Below are 16,981 nucleotides of genomic sequence, written 5' to 3'. Positions count from 1 at the left end.
AAAAACAACCGCCCAGTTCCAAACTTCCATGCCTCCCGGTCGACTCTTAAAGGATCCCCCGCGGGAGGGGGAGGCAGGCCTTCCCCTGACGAGAGCGGACTTGTCGACGGTGACGTAGTCCTTTGTGAGCGGGTCGAGCGACTCCTCAAGCGGGTGCCGCCGCAGCACGAGCCCAACCTTGGGCCGGGGGAGGGGGGAGGCTCAGCCGCGAGCGGGGGCAGCGCTCGCACGTTGCAGCGGCGGAGCCTCTGCGGTGCGCGGCTTGAGCGGCCCCGGCTTTGGTGGCTGGTTGAGCTTCCGCTTCCTCGGCCTCGCGGGGCGGGCGGGCTCGGAGGCGACCTAGACTCACACAGCTCTCCGGCTGGAAGGCCTGTGCTGCAGGGCCTGTGCTGCAGGGCCTGTGCTGCAGGGCCTGTGCTGCAGGGCCTGTGCTGCAGGGCCTGTGCTGCAAGGCCTGCCCGCCTGCAGTACACAGTGTCTATAGGAGGCGCCTGGTGCGCACCCCTTGCCTAGGAAGTGTCTAGGAAGTGTCTAGGAAGTGTCTAGGAGGCGCCTGGTGCGTGCCCCTTGCCGCGTCGCCGTGCGAGCGCGGAGGGTCGCCGGCGGGCCTGCGGGCTCTCACAGGTCATGATTAGAGGAAGTACTTCCTCTACTCGTTGCGAGGCTCGCCGACGGGCCTTCGAGCCGCAGCCTCCCCCGCCTCGCCTCTGCTGCCGCCGCCTAAGCTGTGGCCCGGCAGCGCGGCCGCCCGTGGGAGGGCCGCCTTTCCGTTGGCGGGGCCGGCCGCCCCTCCAGCCGGCTCCCCTCCGGCCGCCTACGGACATGTCGGGGACATGTCGTGGGTGTGCCTCCGCACGCCCCTCCAGCCGGCTCCCCTCCGGCCGCCTCTGCCCGCCCTGCCGCCACCTCGCCCTCGCCCTCCTCGTCCTCCTCGCCCTCGTCCTCCTCGCCCTCGTCCTCCTCGCCCTCGCCCTCTCCCTCCCCGTCGCCGCCCTCGCCACCCTCCCCATCGCTGTCCTCCTCCCCCTCCCCGTCCGACTCGCCGTCGCCGTCGCCCGGCGCCGCCGCCAGCGGCGCGCGCGGCGTCAGGTTGCGGTGGCTCGCGTCGGCGGCGACCGCCCGCCTCGCCCCCCAGAGCATGCGCATCTGCTGCGCGTGCCGGCCGCGGTGCTCCTCGGACAGGGCCTGCGAGCGCAGCCGTTCCTGCTCCATGAAGGCCTGCAGGTCCGGGTAGAATGTCGAGATGAGCTTCGAGAAGTTGGTGTCCTTGCGGAGCGAGCGGCGGGTCGCGACGGGCCGCCGGCACGAAGGGCACTCCTGCTTGCCGATGCGGAGGCACTTCTCGATGCAGCCGGCGCAGAAGCGGTGCAGGCAGGCGGTCGCCACCGGCTCGCTCATCAGCTCGAGGCAGATCGGACACCGCAGCTCGAGGTTTAACACGTCAATCTCGACGGAGCTCAGCGCCCCCGCCCCGGTCTCGATCGGCCGCTCCGTGGCGGACGCCATGTGGTCCAGAGCTTGCCCGCCTCGAACGCGTCGCTGGTGCACCGCAGGGGCTTATTAGCAGGCTGCCACCAAGCGAAGTGTCGCGAAAAAAGAATTCTAGCCCGCGCGCCAACACGTACACACCATCTTATAATCCCTGTGTGGTGGCGGCGTGCCGTCCTCCCATTCCTCCCTTGGGGTGTCTTTTTCTTTCTTTCTTTTACACCTACCACGGGGACACAAGAGCTCGAAACGAGAATGGCGACCTCAGAATGATGAATGTATTGGCGGCACATCGGAGTGGGAGACCGAGAGTGGGGCTCGCCTCATGGCCTCTCCTCTTTTCCAGCGAACGAAGGCGAGTGCGAGCTTGGGGAGGCACAGCGCGTCGCTGGCGTCGACTGGCGTCGACTGAACGGGGACGCCGGTGAGGGCGGCAAAATTGCCGCCCGGGGACTGTGGGCTGGGCCGCGTACCGATCGTGTGAATCCTCGCAGAGACGGTTCTGGCTACAGTGGTCAGTGGCATGCATGGTACCCTCCACATTTGCATGCGTCCATATGTCGTACAATCTTGCATGCGTGCAGCCCCATGGTACATGCACGTAGGAGACCAAGACGGTGCGACGGCGCCGCTACCACCCGCCCAACCTTACGCCGGCGGCGGAGCTGCTGTCTCTTCCGGAGTTCTCGTCTACCAGCGAATTCTTACAGCAGGCGCAGCGGCGGTACACCTCCGGCGTACACCATCGCAACTGGCTCGCCCTCGCCGAAGCCTTCGTCAGCGAGGCATCCCGGCGGGGCGGCCGCTACAAGACTGGCAGGTGCAAGAACCACAAGTGCTGGCGCGAGGCGATTCGGTTCGTCGCAGTCAGCCAGGAGGGGGCTGGCGCCTTCCTGAATGCGATCCCCATGCGGGATGATATGAAGATGGAAACGTGGGCGATGCGCATTACAGTTCAGCGCCGCCTCGGCCTCCCGCTCGATGTTGCCTGCCAGGCGGTGGAGGCGGGCAAGAAGGCGCCAAACGGCAAGCCGCACGACGAACTCGGCGATGCCGCAATGGTCAACCCGCGTGCGAAGCACGCGACAAGACACAAATACCTGCTCAAACGACTCGTCAAGACCCTTCGCTCGGCGTGGGGCATGCTCATCGAGATGGAGCCGACTGCACACCTCAGTTACAGTAACCCAAAACAACCTGACGTGGCGGCGGCGAACATCGGCAAAGGGCATGGGCGCCTCGTTGGCGACTTGAAACTTACGAGCTCGCTTGCGTGCAAGGGTGGCGATCGGCTCGGCTGGAAGGGGGCTTTTGTCGCCTTCGGCAACACCGAGCGGGCGCTGCTCGACTTAGTGATAGGGCATGCTGCATGGCCACGGCCGGGGGGGGGGGGGGGAGGGGGGGGGGGGGAAGCCGAAAATTCAAAAGCCGAAGCCGCCGCCGCCGCCGAAAAAGAAGAAGAAGAAAATGAGGGGGAGGCGGAGGCGGGGGCACCTGTGACGGCCCCCTACGAGAAGGGCGACTACCGGTTAGAAGCCATCGTCCTCGCCACAAGAGCCGGCGTCCGAAATCCCCTCCTCCGACACCCGCCCCACCCCACCCCACCCCGGACCCCTCCCCAAAGCCCCGATTGAAAGAAAACGCGAAGCAAAACCCGCCGGCACCGGGGGAAGGGGGCTAAGGTCGCGGTGCTCCATCCAGGAAAAGAAATCCGTCTGCCCGTAAAGACACTCAACAAACGACTTTTTTTGATAATGAACTCGGGGGCACGGGACGCGGCACAAACGGGGCACAAACGCCAGGCTACACACGGGGAGGCACGTAGTACAAACGACTTTTATGAAGATAGGGTCGAGACGACAGGAAGGTAATCAGGCACCAGTCGTGGGTTTAGGTTTGTTGTTGTGGGTAGTCTCAGCCTACCGGAGTTCATTTTATAAGAGGACCCTCGAGTAGCTCTAGCGCAGCGCGAACTCGCCGTCTGAGTCTAGTATTGCCTAGCGCAGCGCGCATCGCCTAGCGCAGCGCGAACGGGCAACTCTTGAAAAAAGAATTCAAAGTACAAAGGTCGCTGGGCGGCCAAGTTAGAGCCGGGACGACGAGCCGCCGACCCAGGAGATTCGGCCCGGTGAGTCGGCTGGCGTTCGCTGTGCATATGCGGACCTCCCGCGTCCGCGTCGGCGAGCTCGGCAGCCCGCCAAGCACGCCACGCGGCGTCAACGCCAGCCGCTCGCTTCCGCGCTGCCTCGCGCTCTCGCTGCTGCTCGCCGGCGCCACGGCCTCGCAATTGCTCGGAGCCGCTTCTCTTGTCGCCGGTGCTGCGATGCTGCTGCTGCTTCGAGGCGTCCTCCTCGCCTCGCTCGCCACCCTTGGCGCGGGAGCGCTGTTTTACACCGCCAGCGTGCTCGGCTTCCGAGGCTGGGCTCAGCGGCCCGGAAGATGCAGCCTGGGCGCCTTCGTGCCTCTCTCGCTCCTCCTCGGCGTCGCCCTCGCAGTTTCCTCCGCCCTCTGCTTCCGCTGGTCGGTTGCGGTGGCTCACGGCGCAGAGCACCGGTTTGGCTCGCTCGACAGCGGCTCTCTCGCCGCCCTCCTCCGCTCCTCGGCCACAAAGGTGTGGGACGCGTGCGGTGGGGCCGTTGAGGCGGTATCTCAGGAGGAGGCGGCGGCGCTGCAGCCGGCCAACGCCTCCTTTCGGCTGCGCTGCGCCGCCAATGACGGCGGCTGGATCGGCGGCTCGGCCGCGAGGGCGGCAGCGCTGCTGGCGGAGGGAGCCGTCAACGCAGAGTGCCTCGCCTCGGTCGAGGCTGCGCCGTTTGAGGCGTGCTACGCGGGGGCGTGGTGGCAGGCGGAGGGAGGGGGCGAGGCGCTGGAGGAGCGGGTCGGAAGCGCAAAGGGGCTCGTCTGCGCCTGCCAGGAGCCGCTCGCCTCGCTCGGCCATCAGCGAGCGTGATCTCGGATAATCTCGGGCGACCTCGGCTGATCTCGGATGATCTCTGCCAGGAGCCGCTCGCCTCGCTCGGCGCGCTGCTGCTCTCGCTGGCGTCGGCCGGCGTCGCATCCGCCGCCCTCCTCCTCCTCGGCGCGTGCGGCGGCGCCCACCTCTTTTGCACGCAGGGGAGGAGCGGGCGCGGCCGCGCCATCGCCGCCGAGGAGAGCCGCAAGAGCCCGCTGGCCCTCGCGGCGGGGCGGCTGCGCGAGGCGGGGAGGCCGAGCCAGCCGGCAGGCCCGGGACGTGTCCGCGACGTGTCCAGGACATGCCTCCAGGCGGGAAGGCCGACGCAGCCGGAGCCCTGGACATGCACCGAGGAGGTGGAGGCGGAGGCGGAGGCGGAGGTAGAGGCGGAGGCGGAGGAAGTGAGCCACGCGCTGCTGCGGGCGAGGGCGGCGCGCGCCTCGCTGGCGGCGGAGCGCGCGAGGGAGAGGCGCTGCTCTCGCGCCTCGCGCCGCGCCTCGCGCGCCTCGACGGGCTCCGTTCCCGCGCCGCCGCATCGCCGTTCGACCGACGACGATTCGACCGACGAGTCTGGGCTGCGGGCGGACGGCTCGTTCGGCTCCTCGAGGGTGAGCGCCAGAGGGGGCAGCATGGGGGGCAGCGTGCGGGCGAGTGGGCGGGCGAGCCTCGCCCTCCAGGCCGAGACGGCGGCGGTCAAGCTGCAGGCGGTGCAGAGGTCAAGCTGAGGCGCGGTGCAGAGACTGAGGGGCTTGGAGGGACCCGTATTGTTCGCAGGCGGTGCAGAGGGGCAACCTGGCGAGGGCGGCAGCGGCAGAGGCGGCGGCGGGGGCGGACCCGCCGCCGTTCGAGCCCGGCGGCGGAGGCGACGAGGACGACGACGCGGAGGACGACGCCGCTTGCGCCGACGGCGAGGTTGGCGCGTCGCCAGCCGGTGCCGCCGCCGCTGACGGCTCCGCCTCGGACCGGTGTGTGGACGACAGCCCCGCCGCCGCCGCGCTCGAGCTGCGGATCGCGAGCGCGGAGGAGGAGCTGGAGGCGGCCTACGCTGCGAGGGACACGCGAGGGCTGTGAATAGAAGAGCTGTGAATAGAAGAGCTGTGAACACAGGCGGCCTACGCTGCGAGGGACCGGCTCCTCGTCAAGGGCCTGATCGAGGCGCTCGGCCTGCCCGAGATTCACCGAGATCCACCGAGATCGAGGCGCTCAGCCTGCTCGAGCGGCTCCCTGTCGGAGCCCTCCTCCGAGCCGTCTAGCAACTTCCCGCAGGAGCTCGACTTGCTCGAGCAGCTCGTGCCGGTGCGGGCGGCGGACGGGCAGGTCTACTTTTGGAACACCGAGACAGACAGCACGCGCTGGTCGCTGCCCCGCCCCGTAAACGAGCCTGCGTCGCCCGCGCCGCCCTCCGCCGCGCCGTCGGCCCTCTCTGCGGCGAGCGGCTCGTCGGCAGCGCGCAGCGAGTGCGGCGGCCGTCTCCGCCCGGCCCTGGCCTGAAGCTGCTCGGAGCCCTCCTGCAGGCGCCCAGCTCGTACGGCGGCCCGCCGCGCGACATCGCTGCGCTCGTCTTCCGGCGCTTCAACGTGTCGGAGAGCGGCGAGCTCAGCCTGCAGGAGCTGCAGGCCCTGCAGGTACTGTCCAGGACACGTCCATGACATGTCCGAGACATGTCCTGCAGGAGCTGCAGGCCCTGGCGGCGGACCGCGACCACCCTTGCGACGAGGCGGGCATCGCCATCGCAAAGGCGCTGCTCGACGTCAACGGCGACGGCAGGCTAACGGCGGAGGTGTTCGCCTCCTGGTGGAGGGAGGGCGAGCGCCGGTGGGACGTCTTCGACATGGAGGGCGAGCGGCGGGCCCGTGTCGAGGGGCTCGTCGCCTTCTTCACTGCCTTTGGGCCGGCGGGCGGCGCGCTGAGCGGCGACCCGCTCGTGCGGATGCGCGCCTCCGCCTCGCGGAGCAACAGGCCCGAGCGCGACGCGTCCGTGACAAGGCCCCGGCCTGACCCCCACAGGCACCTCTGCCTCGTGGAGCAGGGCGTGACCAGCAAGACGTTGCGCGTCTTTCTGCAGGACGCGGACCCGACCGGCGACGGAGAGAGCCTCTCGCTCTACAAGCTGCACAAGTGGTACTCGCGCGAGGCGGCTCGCGCGCACGCGCTCTGGAGCGAGCGGCCGCCCTTGCGCCCTCCCACGCTTGCGGAGCGGCGGCGGCCCGTCCGGACCGCCTCGCGGGAGGACTTCCGGCAGGAGAGGGCGAACGTGGCGCGCGAGAGGCAGTCGATCGTGCAGCAGGCGGCGCTCGCGAGCGACGCCGTGGGGAGCGCGGCGTTCGCGAGCGGCTCCACCATCTCGATGAGCTCGGGCGAGTTCCCTCGGCGAGCCGCAGTCGCCGCCGCGCTGCCGGCTGAACGAGACGCGACACGTACACGAGACGCTTCCTCTGAACCGCAAGACTGAAGTCTCTAGTCTGAACTTCCGATCTGTGATTTCAGTCTGTAGCGTGCTAACCGCGTAGCGCGTATGATCGTATAAAATTTTATGGCATCCGCTCGTACACCTTCTCTACGCCCCCCCTGGCTCCACAACTGTCAGCTCATGCCTCAAACTCACTGTCTTCCACAAATTCGAAGATATAGGTTGCTGCGACGGCCAAATCTGCATACTCGGGCGGCGCGGCGCGACGCTGCCGCAGCCCGTCGAGCGGGACGGACTGCTCCGCAAGCCGGTCGATCGCCTCGCTCACGCGCATGGAGATGAACCGCTCGCCGGTCGCGATGCCGATGCAGCCCGCCCGCTCGCCATCGCCGCCGCCATCGCCGCCGCCGCTGCCGCCGCCGCCGCCGGCAGGCAGCCTGTACGCCACGGGGCCACACCACGCCCCGTCGTCGTCAACGCGGCAGATGTCGGTCTCGAGCCGTGTGCGGCTCGTCACCTTGACAAACAGCCGCCGCCGCGCGTTGAGGAACCGAAACTGTACTGACCGCTGCGCCTTTGCGGCCGCCACAGCAGCGGTGCTCTCAGAGGCGAGGACGCCCGAGGCGGAGTCGCAGACGAGGAGGTCTACCGGCGCGCCCGCGGCGTCGAGTGCGTGGTCGAGCGCTCCAGCCGAAGAGTACGATGAGAACACGACTCTCCGGCCTTCCACTGAAGCGAGGGTCCGGACGGCCTCCTCGTCTAGGGCCCCCTCGCTTCCGCGGCTGACGGTGAGCGTCGACCATGCCGCCCGCTCGAAAAAAGCCCACTCCTGCTCGAAACGCGTAGCCGTCGGCAAGTCGGGAAGCAAAACCACCACAAGGGAGTGCTTGGTGTCCAGCGCCGTCGCGACCGAGAGAGGAAGAAGGGATCTGCCGGCGCCACCCGCCGGCGCCCGCCGCACCATCACAGTCGCGCGCTGGGCAGTTAGCACGCTGGCGTCGGAAGGGAGGGCGTGGAGGAGGGCGACGACGATGGCGCGCATGTTGTTTGTTTGTGTTTGGTTGGTGGCGGTGGGCGTCGCCGAAGGCGTCGTGTCATCAGCGGCAGAGCGCGAAAAAAATAAAAGGCTCCGCATGGGTACAATGGAGGAAATTTAAGTTCCCCGCTTTACTCAGGGTCGCACTCCTTGCAGGCCCAGACGCACTCTCCTACGTGTGTTAGATCGAACATGTGATCGCACAAGTACTGGTGGTCGTAGGTGCAGTGGAAGCGACATGGCTCTCTCTGCTCCCAGCCAGGGATGAGCGGCGTGAGATCGCGGTGAGATGCGTAGAAGGTGTCCTCGAGCTCGAGACACTGCCCGCAGTCCTCGCAGATGGACTTGACGACGAGCACATGCGCGCTCGCGACAGCCATCTGCGGCGTGGACATGAGCCGCTCCACGTCCGCCGGGGTCAGCTCGGTCCGGCCCACGCTAGAGAGCATCTCGGCGGCGACGGCGGGCGGCGGCTCGCGGAAGCCCCACGCGCCGTCGTCAGGGTCAGCCTCGGGGTGGGGCTCGCGCAGCCTCACCCAAGAGCCCACGCGCACGCGCCCGCCCACCGGCGCCACAACCTCTACGTGGGCGGGCAAGGCGTAGAACTGCCGCGAGAGCACGTAATAGCTGTTGTCCTCGGGATCGTCCACGTCGAAGTCCGGGTCCTGCGTGTTGTGAAAGTACTTGACGGTGGCGATGTCCTGCGGCTCGGACGGCATCCAGCCGACCTCCTGTCCGATGGCCGGCCAGGGCTGGACGTGGTAGGGTGAGAGCATCACCGGCGTGCTGACGTCGTCGAGCTGCACCGTGTGGAAGTGCTGCGGCCCCTCAATTTGCGCGAAGCCAGCGCTGCTCAGCTTCAAGCTGCTCACGCTGCCGCCCTTCTCCTGCACGCACAGCTCGGCGCGCCGCAGCACAGTGCCGCACTGCCCAGCCTTCACGGGCACGGCCAAGCACGACGCCCACTCTGGGCCCCAGAAACTCGCGGCGTCATGGATGGGCACCACGCCGCTAGCCGCACCGTCTTGCACGAGGGCCCACGCGACGCCCTCGCACACGCGCACGCGCTGGTCCTCGAAGACGAACGAGTTGCCCAGCAGTCGCTGCTCCTCGCGTTGTCGAATCGAGCCGAAGCTCTCGCCGAGCCTCGGCCGCTTCTTCTCTCGAGCTGCGCGGCGGTGCTGGGAGACGGACTGGCGGCGGCGGTTGGCGTCGGCTCGCTTCGCCTCCGCTTCAGCCTGCTTGCGATGTTGCGCACCACTCAGCTGCTCCCGCTCGCTGCGATCCCGCTTGCCCCTCTTCTGCTCGTTGATCGCCTTCTGGATGCGTCGGCGCTCCTTCATGATGGCTTCGCGCGCCGCCTTCTCCTCCTGGCTCGCGTCGTTGGGCAGCCTGGGCGGCAGCGGTGGCACGACCAGCTCGGCGCCGGTGGCAGCTGGCGCGGCGGCGGCGGTGACGGAGGTCATATGCATGGATTGGTTGGCGGGACGACTTGCGAAGCCGATTGGACGGGGTTGCCCTGTGCCTCGTCTGGGCAAGTCTACGTACGTCCGAAATTTAATGTTAGGAGTGGGTACCTTACAGAAACAAGTTTCTTCCATTGTACGATAAAAGTGGCTTATATGGGGCGCGGAAAACTGCCATCTCGACTCTCTGTCACTAGGACTGTCAGCGGCCCCTCTCTCTCTCAGCTCCCTCTCCGCTCGCCCAACGTCCACGAGTAGGGTAAACTTTTCCACACGGCGATGTTATGGGGCAAGGGAAGGCGACCCTCGCGTCTCCACAAATCCGCGCCGGCCTCATCCGCGCCGGCCTCAACACATAAATGACCATGCCTCGTGCAGCCTGGCCACGCGTCGGCTAGTACTGCATCTCTGGCCGCTTGCCCCAGGCGCCCGAGGCCCACAGCAGGCTGCTCGCCTTCTCGTACGCGCCGAAGAAGAAGATGCCTGCACAGGCAGGCAGGCTGGGCGGCTCATGCAATGTCGGCTCAGACTCGGCTCTATCTCGGCTCATCTCGGCTCATCTCGGCTGATGAGGCTGCCTCCGATCGAGATCCACCCCACGCGCGGCCCGATGCCCTTGAGCAGCGCCGCCGCGCCCTCCTCGGCGGCGATGGTGCGCAGCGAGGAGAGCGTGCCTGCGGCGGGTCTGGCTCCTCGGGGTCGGGGGGGGGCCGGTGGGCGAGGGTCGGCGGGCCCCTGCGGGCGGGGGGGGCGCGGCGCCCGAGTAGAGCTCTCCCGAGGCCGACTTTGAGCCGAGCATCATCCGCGTCTTGACGACGTCGAGCGGGCACCTGACAGCAGGCTCTCGGCACGTGCGCGCGGCGCGCCCACCCCTCTACCGTCCCGAGCAGCGAGGGTGGCACGTCAGCGCCGCCGCGACGGAGCCGGAGAGCGAGCCGCACACTGCGCCTGCGAGAAGCGGGCTCCGGGAAGGGTCTAGGCGAGGTCGAGGGAGGCCGAGAGAGCCGCGGGGCCGCGCCTTGCATCGGCGTGGTCTCGGCTATATCTCGGCTATATCTCGGCTATATCTCGGCCGCGCCTTGCATCGGCGTGGTCTCGGCGCCTTGCCTGCGCGCCCACGCCTTCTTGAGGCCCTCGTACATGGGGAACTGGATGAAGGAGAAGGGGATCTCGCGCGCGACCGTCGTCCAGAAGCCGAGGTAGAAGGTCGACAGCCCGCCCGGCTGCGCCGCGATCCCGCGCACCGCCTCGAGGAAGTTCGAGTACTGGCCGACCTGCGGCGTGGCGGGGAGGGTGTCGCAGACGAACCGTGGGACCGTGCCACGCACCGCGAGAGACCGTGTGTGAGGGTGTCGTCTCGTCCACGTGTCGCGGCCCACCTGTCTACACTCACTACTGCAGGTGTCCGCTGCCTCACTCGCTACTGACCCGAGCCTGCATCCGCTGCGTCACGACGCCGGTCGGCACGCGGACGAGGCAGGCGGCGACCTCGCCGACCGAGGCGGAGCACGAGTGCTGCAGCGGGTGCTCGACGCCGCCGTTGAGCGAGCGGAAGATGGGCTTGAACCCCTCGTACGCCGAGAAGAAGAAGGCGGCACCCGGCGCGGCGCCCAAAGCGGTGGCGAGGACGCCTGTGTAGACGCCGCGGAAGCCGCCGGCCGCCATGAAGCCCTTCTCGGACTGCAGCCGCACCTTGAGCGTGTCGAGTGGGTAGAGCGCGATGTCGACCGTCGTGCCAGCGCAGGCGCCAGACAGCAGCGCCAGCGTGAAGGGCGTGTCTCGTGCACAGGCCGCCTCTGCCTCGACCTTGGGCTGAGCAGGCCGGGCGGCGGCCGGCGCGGCCGCGGGCGGCACAATGATGGTGGGCTGCGCCACGAGGCGGGCGTTCTGGGCGGGAGCGGCGGCAGCGTCGGACATTTGCAGCGAAAGCTCTGCGGGAAGCCTGTCGAGCGACGTGATGTGATGCAGTTTTGGGAAGAAACACGTTTTTTTTGCCACCACGGGAGGGACTGGAGGCAGGGAGGGGAGGGAGGGGAGGGAGGAACTCTTCGTTCTTCTTTCGGAGGAGGTTTGCCGTTACGTTTCGGGTTGCCCGCCAAAAAAAGCCAATTCTTGACTTCGGCCCTCGGGCGGCCTTCTCTCGAGGTCTCGAGATACACAAAGCGGCCAACGTTTCGGGGTGCCGCGTCCTGTGATTCCTACTTCTGCGCGATCGTTGAGTCATGCGGGTCGACGCGCTGCGCTTCACGAGTCGCCTCGTCGCCGAGCGGGAGGCGGACAACCGCATGCGGTTGCACCAAAAGCGTCTCCGCTGCATTGAGCGAGGCTCTAGCTCAACGCGCTTGGCCAGCGAGCCGCATCGCGCAACGGATGCGCTTGCCCGGCACGCAGCGGCGACGCGTAGGGTGGCGGAGGCGCGGGAGCAACGGATATCAACCGAGAACCGGATGTTAGAAGAGCGCCGCCGTGCGCTAGGCTGCGCCGCCTTGCGCGAACGAGAGCGTGAGCGGCAGCTCTGCTCCAACCGCGCCAGAGCGGAAGGCGCGGCCGCGCGAGAGCGGAAGGCGGCGAGAGCGGCGCTGGCCGAGGAGAATGAGCGATTGCGACAGCGCCTCGGCCGCGTCCGGCCCTCCTTTTCGAGGCCGTGATGTGGCATATAGCGCCTCCCTGGGCCGCGCGCCGGCGTCACTCACTTCAACTCACCAAGACGTGGGAGTATGCGGCCCCGGCGGCCCGTTGTCATCCTCTTACAGGACATTTTTCGGTGCTTCGCAGACCCTGTAGAAAATAATTCCCCATCGGGCCCTGTGCGCGCGCGCGCGCGGCGCCGCGCGCTAGTACGCGGTCGCTGAGAGGGGGTGCTCCTCCTGGATTGCTTCGCACAGCGCCTTCGACAGGCATGCCGCCTGATGCAGGGCGGCCATGCGAAGCTGCACTTCATCTGCGGTCGTCGACGCCGAGCCGTGGCCCTGCTCCGCCGCGCGAGTGACCGCGACATCGACCGCGCGGACGGCCTTGCAAAGCCACTGCGTGAGGATATGGTACTGTTCGGCGGTGCCACGCGGCACCACAACAATGCGCGTAGTACCGTTCTCGGCCGGCGTCTCCGCGTGATCCTGATTGAGCCCAGCTTCCACCTTGCTCGGCATCGCATGCAGGATGGCGCTGACGACGCGGCTGAAGGTGCAAGTTGCCTCGCCGTTGTTGATGCGGAGCGCGACCTGCTCAAGGGAGGACACCCGCCCCGTCCACTTCGCCGGCTCGAAGGAGAGGCGCCAAGACGAGGACTCCCTCGACTGCAGGGCGCTCTTGCACCAGCTCGCAATCAGCGCGAGCGGAGAGCTCTCCGACTCCGGAGGACCTCCAAACTCCTCCAGCCTGCGCTCCTGGATCTCGGTGGCCAGATGGAGGGAGGTGACGAAGTCGGAGGGCTTCATGAGCGGCCGCACGGCGAGGATCTCGCCCAGCCGGGCGGCGCCGTCGGCACCGAGGAATCGATCACGCTCGATGATCATCTCACCCACGCTCTGCGCGACGAAGAAGGTCCTCTGCTCGTCTGTCTGGTCCGAGGCGGCGATAGCGACGACTGCGGGCGGAAGCGAAGCCAGCTCGCGCCAGCTGTGGGCCAGGCCAGCGAGGTAGTTCTCGGTGGTGGCCTCGTCCTTCTCGACCGTGTCACTCGCTCCGTTGGCCCTGGCGTAGTGCCACTCGCACCACGGCGAAGGAGCGAGGGCATGCGCGATGCTCTCGGGTGGCGCTCCGATGAGAGCAGCGGGGTCGTAGATCAGCGTCACGGCCATCGCAGCGGCGAACTTGATGCAGCGCCTCTCTTCTTCCGATAGGCGGCGGAGCTCCGACTTCTTCTTCCTCAGCAAGGCGGGCTTCAACGCCTTTGCGAGGGAGCGGATCTGCTTCCGCAAGGGTTGCGACGTCTGTGCGAGCTGCATGAGAGCACGCTTCGATGCGACGTCGCCGTGCAGCAGCGCATGGACGACACTGCCGAGCACGTCGTCCGGCAGCCACAAGAGCAAGTCGCTCTCGGCAAATTTCGACATGTGCTAACAAAAACGCGCGCGCCCCCCGGCGGTTCCGTTGATCCCTTGTTTGGATTGTTTGGATTCTCTTGTGATTCTGTCCGTAAAATTCTCACTTGTGCTCTGTGCTCTGGTGGGTCCGCCCGCTAGTCGAGAGAGATCGCCAGTGGAACAGGGAGTCCACCGTGCTGCGACTCGGCTGGCGGCGCTCTCAAAAAAGAAAAAATGTTGCTCCGGGCTTCTAACCATCGTCACAATGCCAAGCAACCGCGCGCGGCCGTCGACCGGCAAGACCCCTCGACTCGGACACACTGTTCCGAGGGCAAGGGAGAGGGGTAGGCCCCTAGCCCGAGAGCAGAGGGGAGCTTCCGAGACCCACTACAAGACCACGCACACATCATCCCGCGGCCTCGCGGTCGGCGGGATTGCAACCAGTCTTCGCGTGCCGCCTGTCGTTCGACTCGGGCGCCTTGAGCGTCGGGGTGGCGAGCAGGGGACGCGGCTCTGAGCGCCCAGCGACGCGTGCCGGATGGAGTCCGGCCGCGGGTGACTAGGGAAGTTCGCTCAGGATGTGTGGCAGCGACGTCGGCTGAGTGTCTTGTCTTGTGGTTCTGTGTGTCGCTCCTGTGTGACCGTCACCGCCCGTCTAGCGTCCATACCGTGTTGGTGTCCCAGTCGTTGTGGTCGGACTGTGTTTCGCCTTCCCACATCAATCAATCGGGGGCTTCTGCCGCTTCCCCGAGTGAAGCCGTGCGGCTCTCAGCCTGCGTTCTAGCAAGTCGCACTGATGAGACACCAGACACGAGACACGCGCGCCCGCCCCCAAAGAGCGTGTCACAGCAATTCACGGTGGAGTGCTTCGTGAAGGATGGATTGTCACACACACCGAGATGGATCAAAACGCGGTGGACTCGCCACGCGACGGAGCAACATGCGCGATACGGTACACAAAGCCGTGGCACCCACAGCAGGCCGGGGGGGCGGGTTCAGTCTGCACGGTCTCTTACGGTCGCCAGCAGTGCGTGCAGCCGCACCCCGCGCCGTGCTTGTACCAGATCGCAAAGACGGGCAGGCACTGCGAGGACTGGTACACCATAAACTCCGGGTGCTCGACGACGCCGCCCTGCTGAAGGGTGAGTGCTGCGACCGAGCTGAGCGGGCCGCGGCCGTCCGGCCGCTCTGGAGGCTTCAGGGCGTCCCGCATCGGCTCTTGCGCGCGGTGCGCCTCTCCGAGGCACGCTCGTGCGACGAGGACGCAGCGCTCTCCCGCCGCGTTTGGCTCGGTGTAGATGTCGGACTTGGACGAGTTTGCCGCGAGGTAGACAGCGGCGCCGAATAGCTTGCCAAAGTGCCCCCCCGCGTAGCGCGGGTCGAGGCCTTGGCGGGTGAGGCGCTCGATCAGCTCCGACGGCGCGCCATGGTACAACAAGCGCTCGTTCAGCTTGAGGCCCGGGAAGGCTTCGACGTCGATGCGGGTGCAGCGGGCGTCGATGTCAGGGAGCGGCCCCACGCGCCGCTCGCACAGCCCGGCGATGTCCTGCAGCTCAGCGAGGTACTTCTCCTGCAGCCGCGGGTTGAAGAGCTGCTCGACCCGCTGCACCTCGAAGAGCGGCACGCTGCGATGCGGGTCGCCCTGCCGCGGGCCGCGGTGGCGCGTGCGCGACTTGAGGAACTCCCTGACGAGGAGCGCGCGCGTTGGGTCGCCGTCGCCAAGCTGGACAGCGCGCGCCGTCTGGTAGCGCGAGTAGAGGGGCAGCTTCGCGAGGTTGGCCAGCACCGCGGACTCGCACTTCGCCTCCGCCGCCGCATGCGCCGCCTCGTACGGCTGCAGCCGCGCCACCTCCGCCTTTTGCTCATCCAGGGAGGAGAGCAGCCGCCCCACGTCGAGCTTGCCGGCGGCCGCCGCGCTCGCAAGGGCCGCGCTCACCAGCGCCGCGTCGCACGGGCAGTCCTGCTCTTGCGCCCACTTGAGCGCCTCGGTGTTGCCCGCTGCTGCGAGCGCGCTGCAAGTGCGCTCGTCCCAAGGCAAGTCGAAAGAGCGCAGAAACGATAGCTCCGCCACTCCGTGCAGCGTCGCTGCCGCCGCGCAGCACGTCTCGTCGGCGGGGCAGCCGAGAGTGAGAAGCCGCGCGATTGGCTGCACCGCATTGCGGGATCCAAAGCGGACGCCGCCCACGGACACCTCGAGCGCCGGTTTGAAGGCGCTCCAATGGCCAGCGAGCGCCGCGGCGGTCGAGACACCCCATGGCGCGCCGCCCTCGCGCGCCCACTCGAGCAGCGGCACGTCTCCGCGCGACGCCGCCACGTCGCACGTCTTCCCCCAGGGGCAAGTCCCGTCGACGAACTGCAGGTACTCGATGAGCTCGCGCCCTCCAGGCTGCGCTGCGGCGAGCTCGCACAGCCGCTCGCGCGGGCAGCCCACTGCTAGCGACCACTTCAACCGCGGGAACGAGCCAACGGCCGATGCCACGTGCGTCTTGAGGTGCAGCCGCGGCGCGCCTCGGCGCAGCGCGTCCCGGAGTGCACGGCAGCTGAGCGCGGCGGCGAAGCGGTCGTCTTCGCCAATGTGCTTGGCGACCAGCTCCGCGACGTCCCCGGCGACGCTTCCCAGGCCAGCAACCGGGAGCGCCTCCGCAGCTGTGCTCTCCGCCTCCAGCCGCGACAGGTTCGTCGGCCGCACCCGCACGCACTCGGCGCTGCTCTCGAGCGCCACCACGTACCGCCCTAGCCTGAAACTCTGAGCCACGCCCCGCCGCCCGTTCAGCTCGGGGCGGGCCGAGAGCCCGCTGAGCACGACTCGCTGCCCGAGCAGCGGCGCGTCCACAGCTGCTGCCGCTGCCGCGCCCGAGGAAGCGCCGCCCGCCCCTGCTCGGCCCTCCGCCGCCGCCGCCGCTGCCGCCGCCTCGCGCCGCGCTGCCTCCTCGGATAAGGCCTTGACGCACTCGGTGTGGCCCTTCTTCTTGGCCAGCTGCAGCGCCGTACGCCCGCCCGAGGTGCGCGCCGCCGTGTCTGCGCCCGCCCGCAGCAGGCAGAGTACGACGGCGGGGTGGCCTTGGATGCATGCGGTGTGCAGGGGCATAGCGCCACCGTCCGTGGCCTGGTTGACCGCCGCGTCAGCCTCGAGAAGCAGCTGGACGATGCCGAGGTGGCCATTCTGGCACGCAACGTGCAGGGGCGTGAAGCCGCAGCCCGTGGCTTGGTTGCTCGCCGCGCTGGCCTCGAGGAGCAGCCGGGCGATCTTGGGGTGGCCCTCTTGGCACGCGACGTACAGCGGCGTGACACCGTCCTCATCGGCTTGGTCGACCGCCGCACCGGCCCCGAGGAGCAGCTGCACGACGTCGAGGTGGCCCTTGAAGCACGCGACGTACAGCGGCGTGGTGCCGTCGTCCATGGCTTGGTTGACCGCCGTGCTGGCCTTGAGGAGCAGCCGGGCGATGCCGACGTGGTCCTTCTCGCACGCAATGTACAGCGGTGTGGCGCCGTCTTCCGTGGCTTGGGTGACCGCCGCACCAGCCCCAAGGAGCAGCCGGGCGATCACGAGGTGGCCCTCCTGGCACGCGACGAGCAGCGGCGTGAAGCCGTCAGCGTCTGCTT

The 16,981-nt window shown here is 68.1% G+C and overlaps 5 protein-coding genes across 5 annotated transcripts in view; 1 reads left to right on the top strand and 4 right to left on the bottom strand.

Moving 5' to 3' along the window:
- EMIHUDRAFT_459230 (hypothetical protein) overlaps window positions 1-1,559 on the bottom strand; it is a gene marked incomplete at its 3' end in the record, with an annotated part of 1,891 nt that extends 332 nt beyond the window's left edge. Inside the window, exons 1-3 of the mRNA XM_005768278.1 lie at window positions 886-1,559; window positions 674-814; window positions 101-177 (exon numbers count right to left, since the gene is read on the bottom strand). Of these exons, the coding sequence (XP_005768335.1) occupies window positions 101-177; window positions 674-814; window positions 886-1,506 (839 nt within the window). The 5' untranslated portion in view covers window positions 1,507-1,559. The remainder of the gene's footprint in view (window positions 1-100; window positions 178-673; window positions 815-885) is intronic.
- Window positions 1,560-8,018: 6,459 nt separating this feature from the next.
- On the bottom strand, window positions 8,019-9,230 carry EMIHUDRAFT_245428 (hypothetical protein; the record flags this gene model as incomplete). The annotated part of the gene is made up of 1 exon (XM_005768277.1): window positions 8,019-9,230. The coding sequence occupies one exon, from the start codon at window positions 9,228-9,230 to the stop codon at window positions 8,019-8,021; it is 1,212 nt and encodes a 403-aa protein (XP_005768334.1).
- Window positions 9,231-9,920: 690 nt separating this feature from the next.
- EMIHUDRAFT_44452 (mitochondrial carrier) lies at window positions 9,921-11,123 on the bottom strand (the record flags this gene model as incomplete). Its single annotated transcript, XM_005768276.1, has 5 exons — window positions 9,921-10,038; window positions 10,139-10,183; window positions 10,256-10,315; window positions 10,473-10,618; window positions 10,782-11,123. Coding segments are annotated over 5 exons (711 nt in total), but the record flags the coding sequence as incomplete, so codon positions are not given.
- Window positions 11,124-11,543: 420 nt separating this feature from the next.
- EMIHUDRAFT_370511 (hypothetical protein) lies at window positions 11,544-12,123 on the top strand. The gene has a single exon (XM_005768275.1). The coding sequence runs from the start codon at window positions 11,576-11,578 to the stop codon at window positions 11,999-12,001; it is 426 nt and encodes a 141-aa protein (XP_005768332.1). The 5' UTR covers window positions 11,544-11,575; the 3' UTR covers window positions 12,002-12,123.
- Window positions 12,124-14,390: 2,267 nt separating this feature from the next.
- The window catches only part of EMIHUDRAFT_245424 (hypothetical protein), a gene marked incomplete at both ends in the record, with an annotated part of 3,480 nt that continues 889 nt past the window's right edge, over window positions 14,391-16,981 (bottom strand). Inside the window, one exon of the mRNA XM_005768274.1 lies at window positions 14,391-16,016. Within this exon, the coding sequence (XP_005768331.1) occupies window positions 14,391-16,016 (1,626 nt within the window). The remainder of the gene's footprint in view (window positions 16,017-16,981) is intronic.

This window comes from Emiliania huxleyi (genome assembly GCF_000372725.1).
Source record: "Emiliania huxleyi CCMP1516 unplaced genomic scaffold EMIHUscaffold_460, whole genome shotgun sequence".
NCBI lineage: Eukaryota > Haptophyta > Isochrysidales > Noelaerhabdaceae > Emiliania > Emiliania huxleyi.
The sequence above is the reverse complement of the archived record's forward strand: the minus strand, read 5'-3'. Positions and strand labels throughout refer to the sequence as shown.

Coding starts and splice junctions, on each gene's coding strand:
- EMIHUDRAFT_370511 (XM_005768275.1), top strand. CDS start 11,576: ATGCGGGTCGACGCGCTGCGCTTCACGAGTCGCCTCGTCGCCGAGCGG.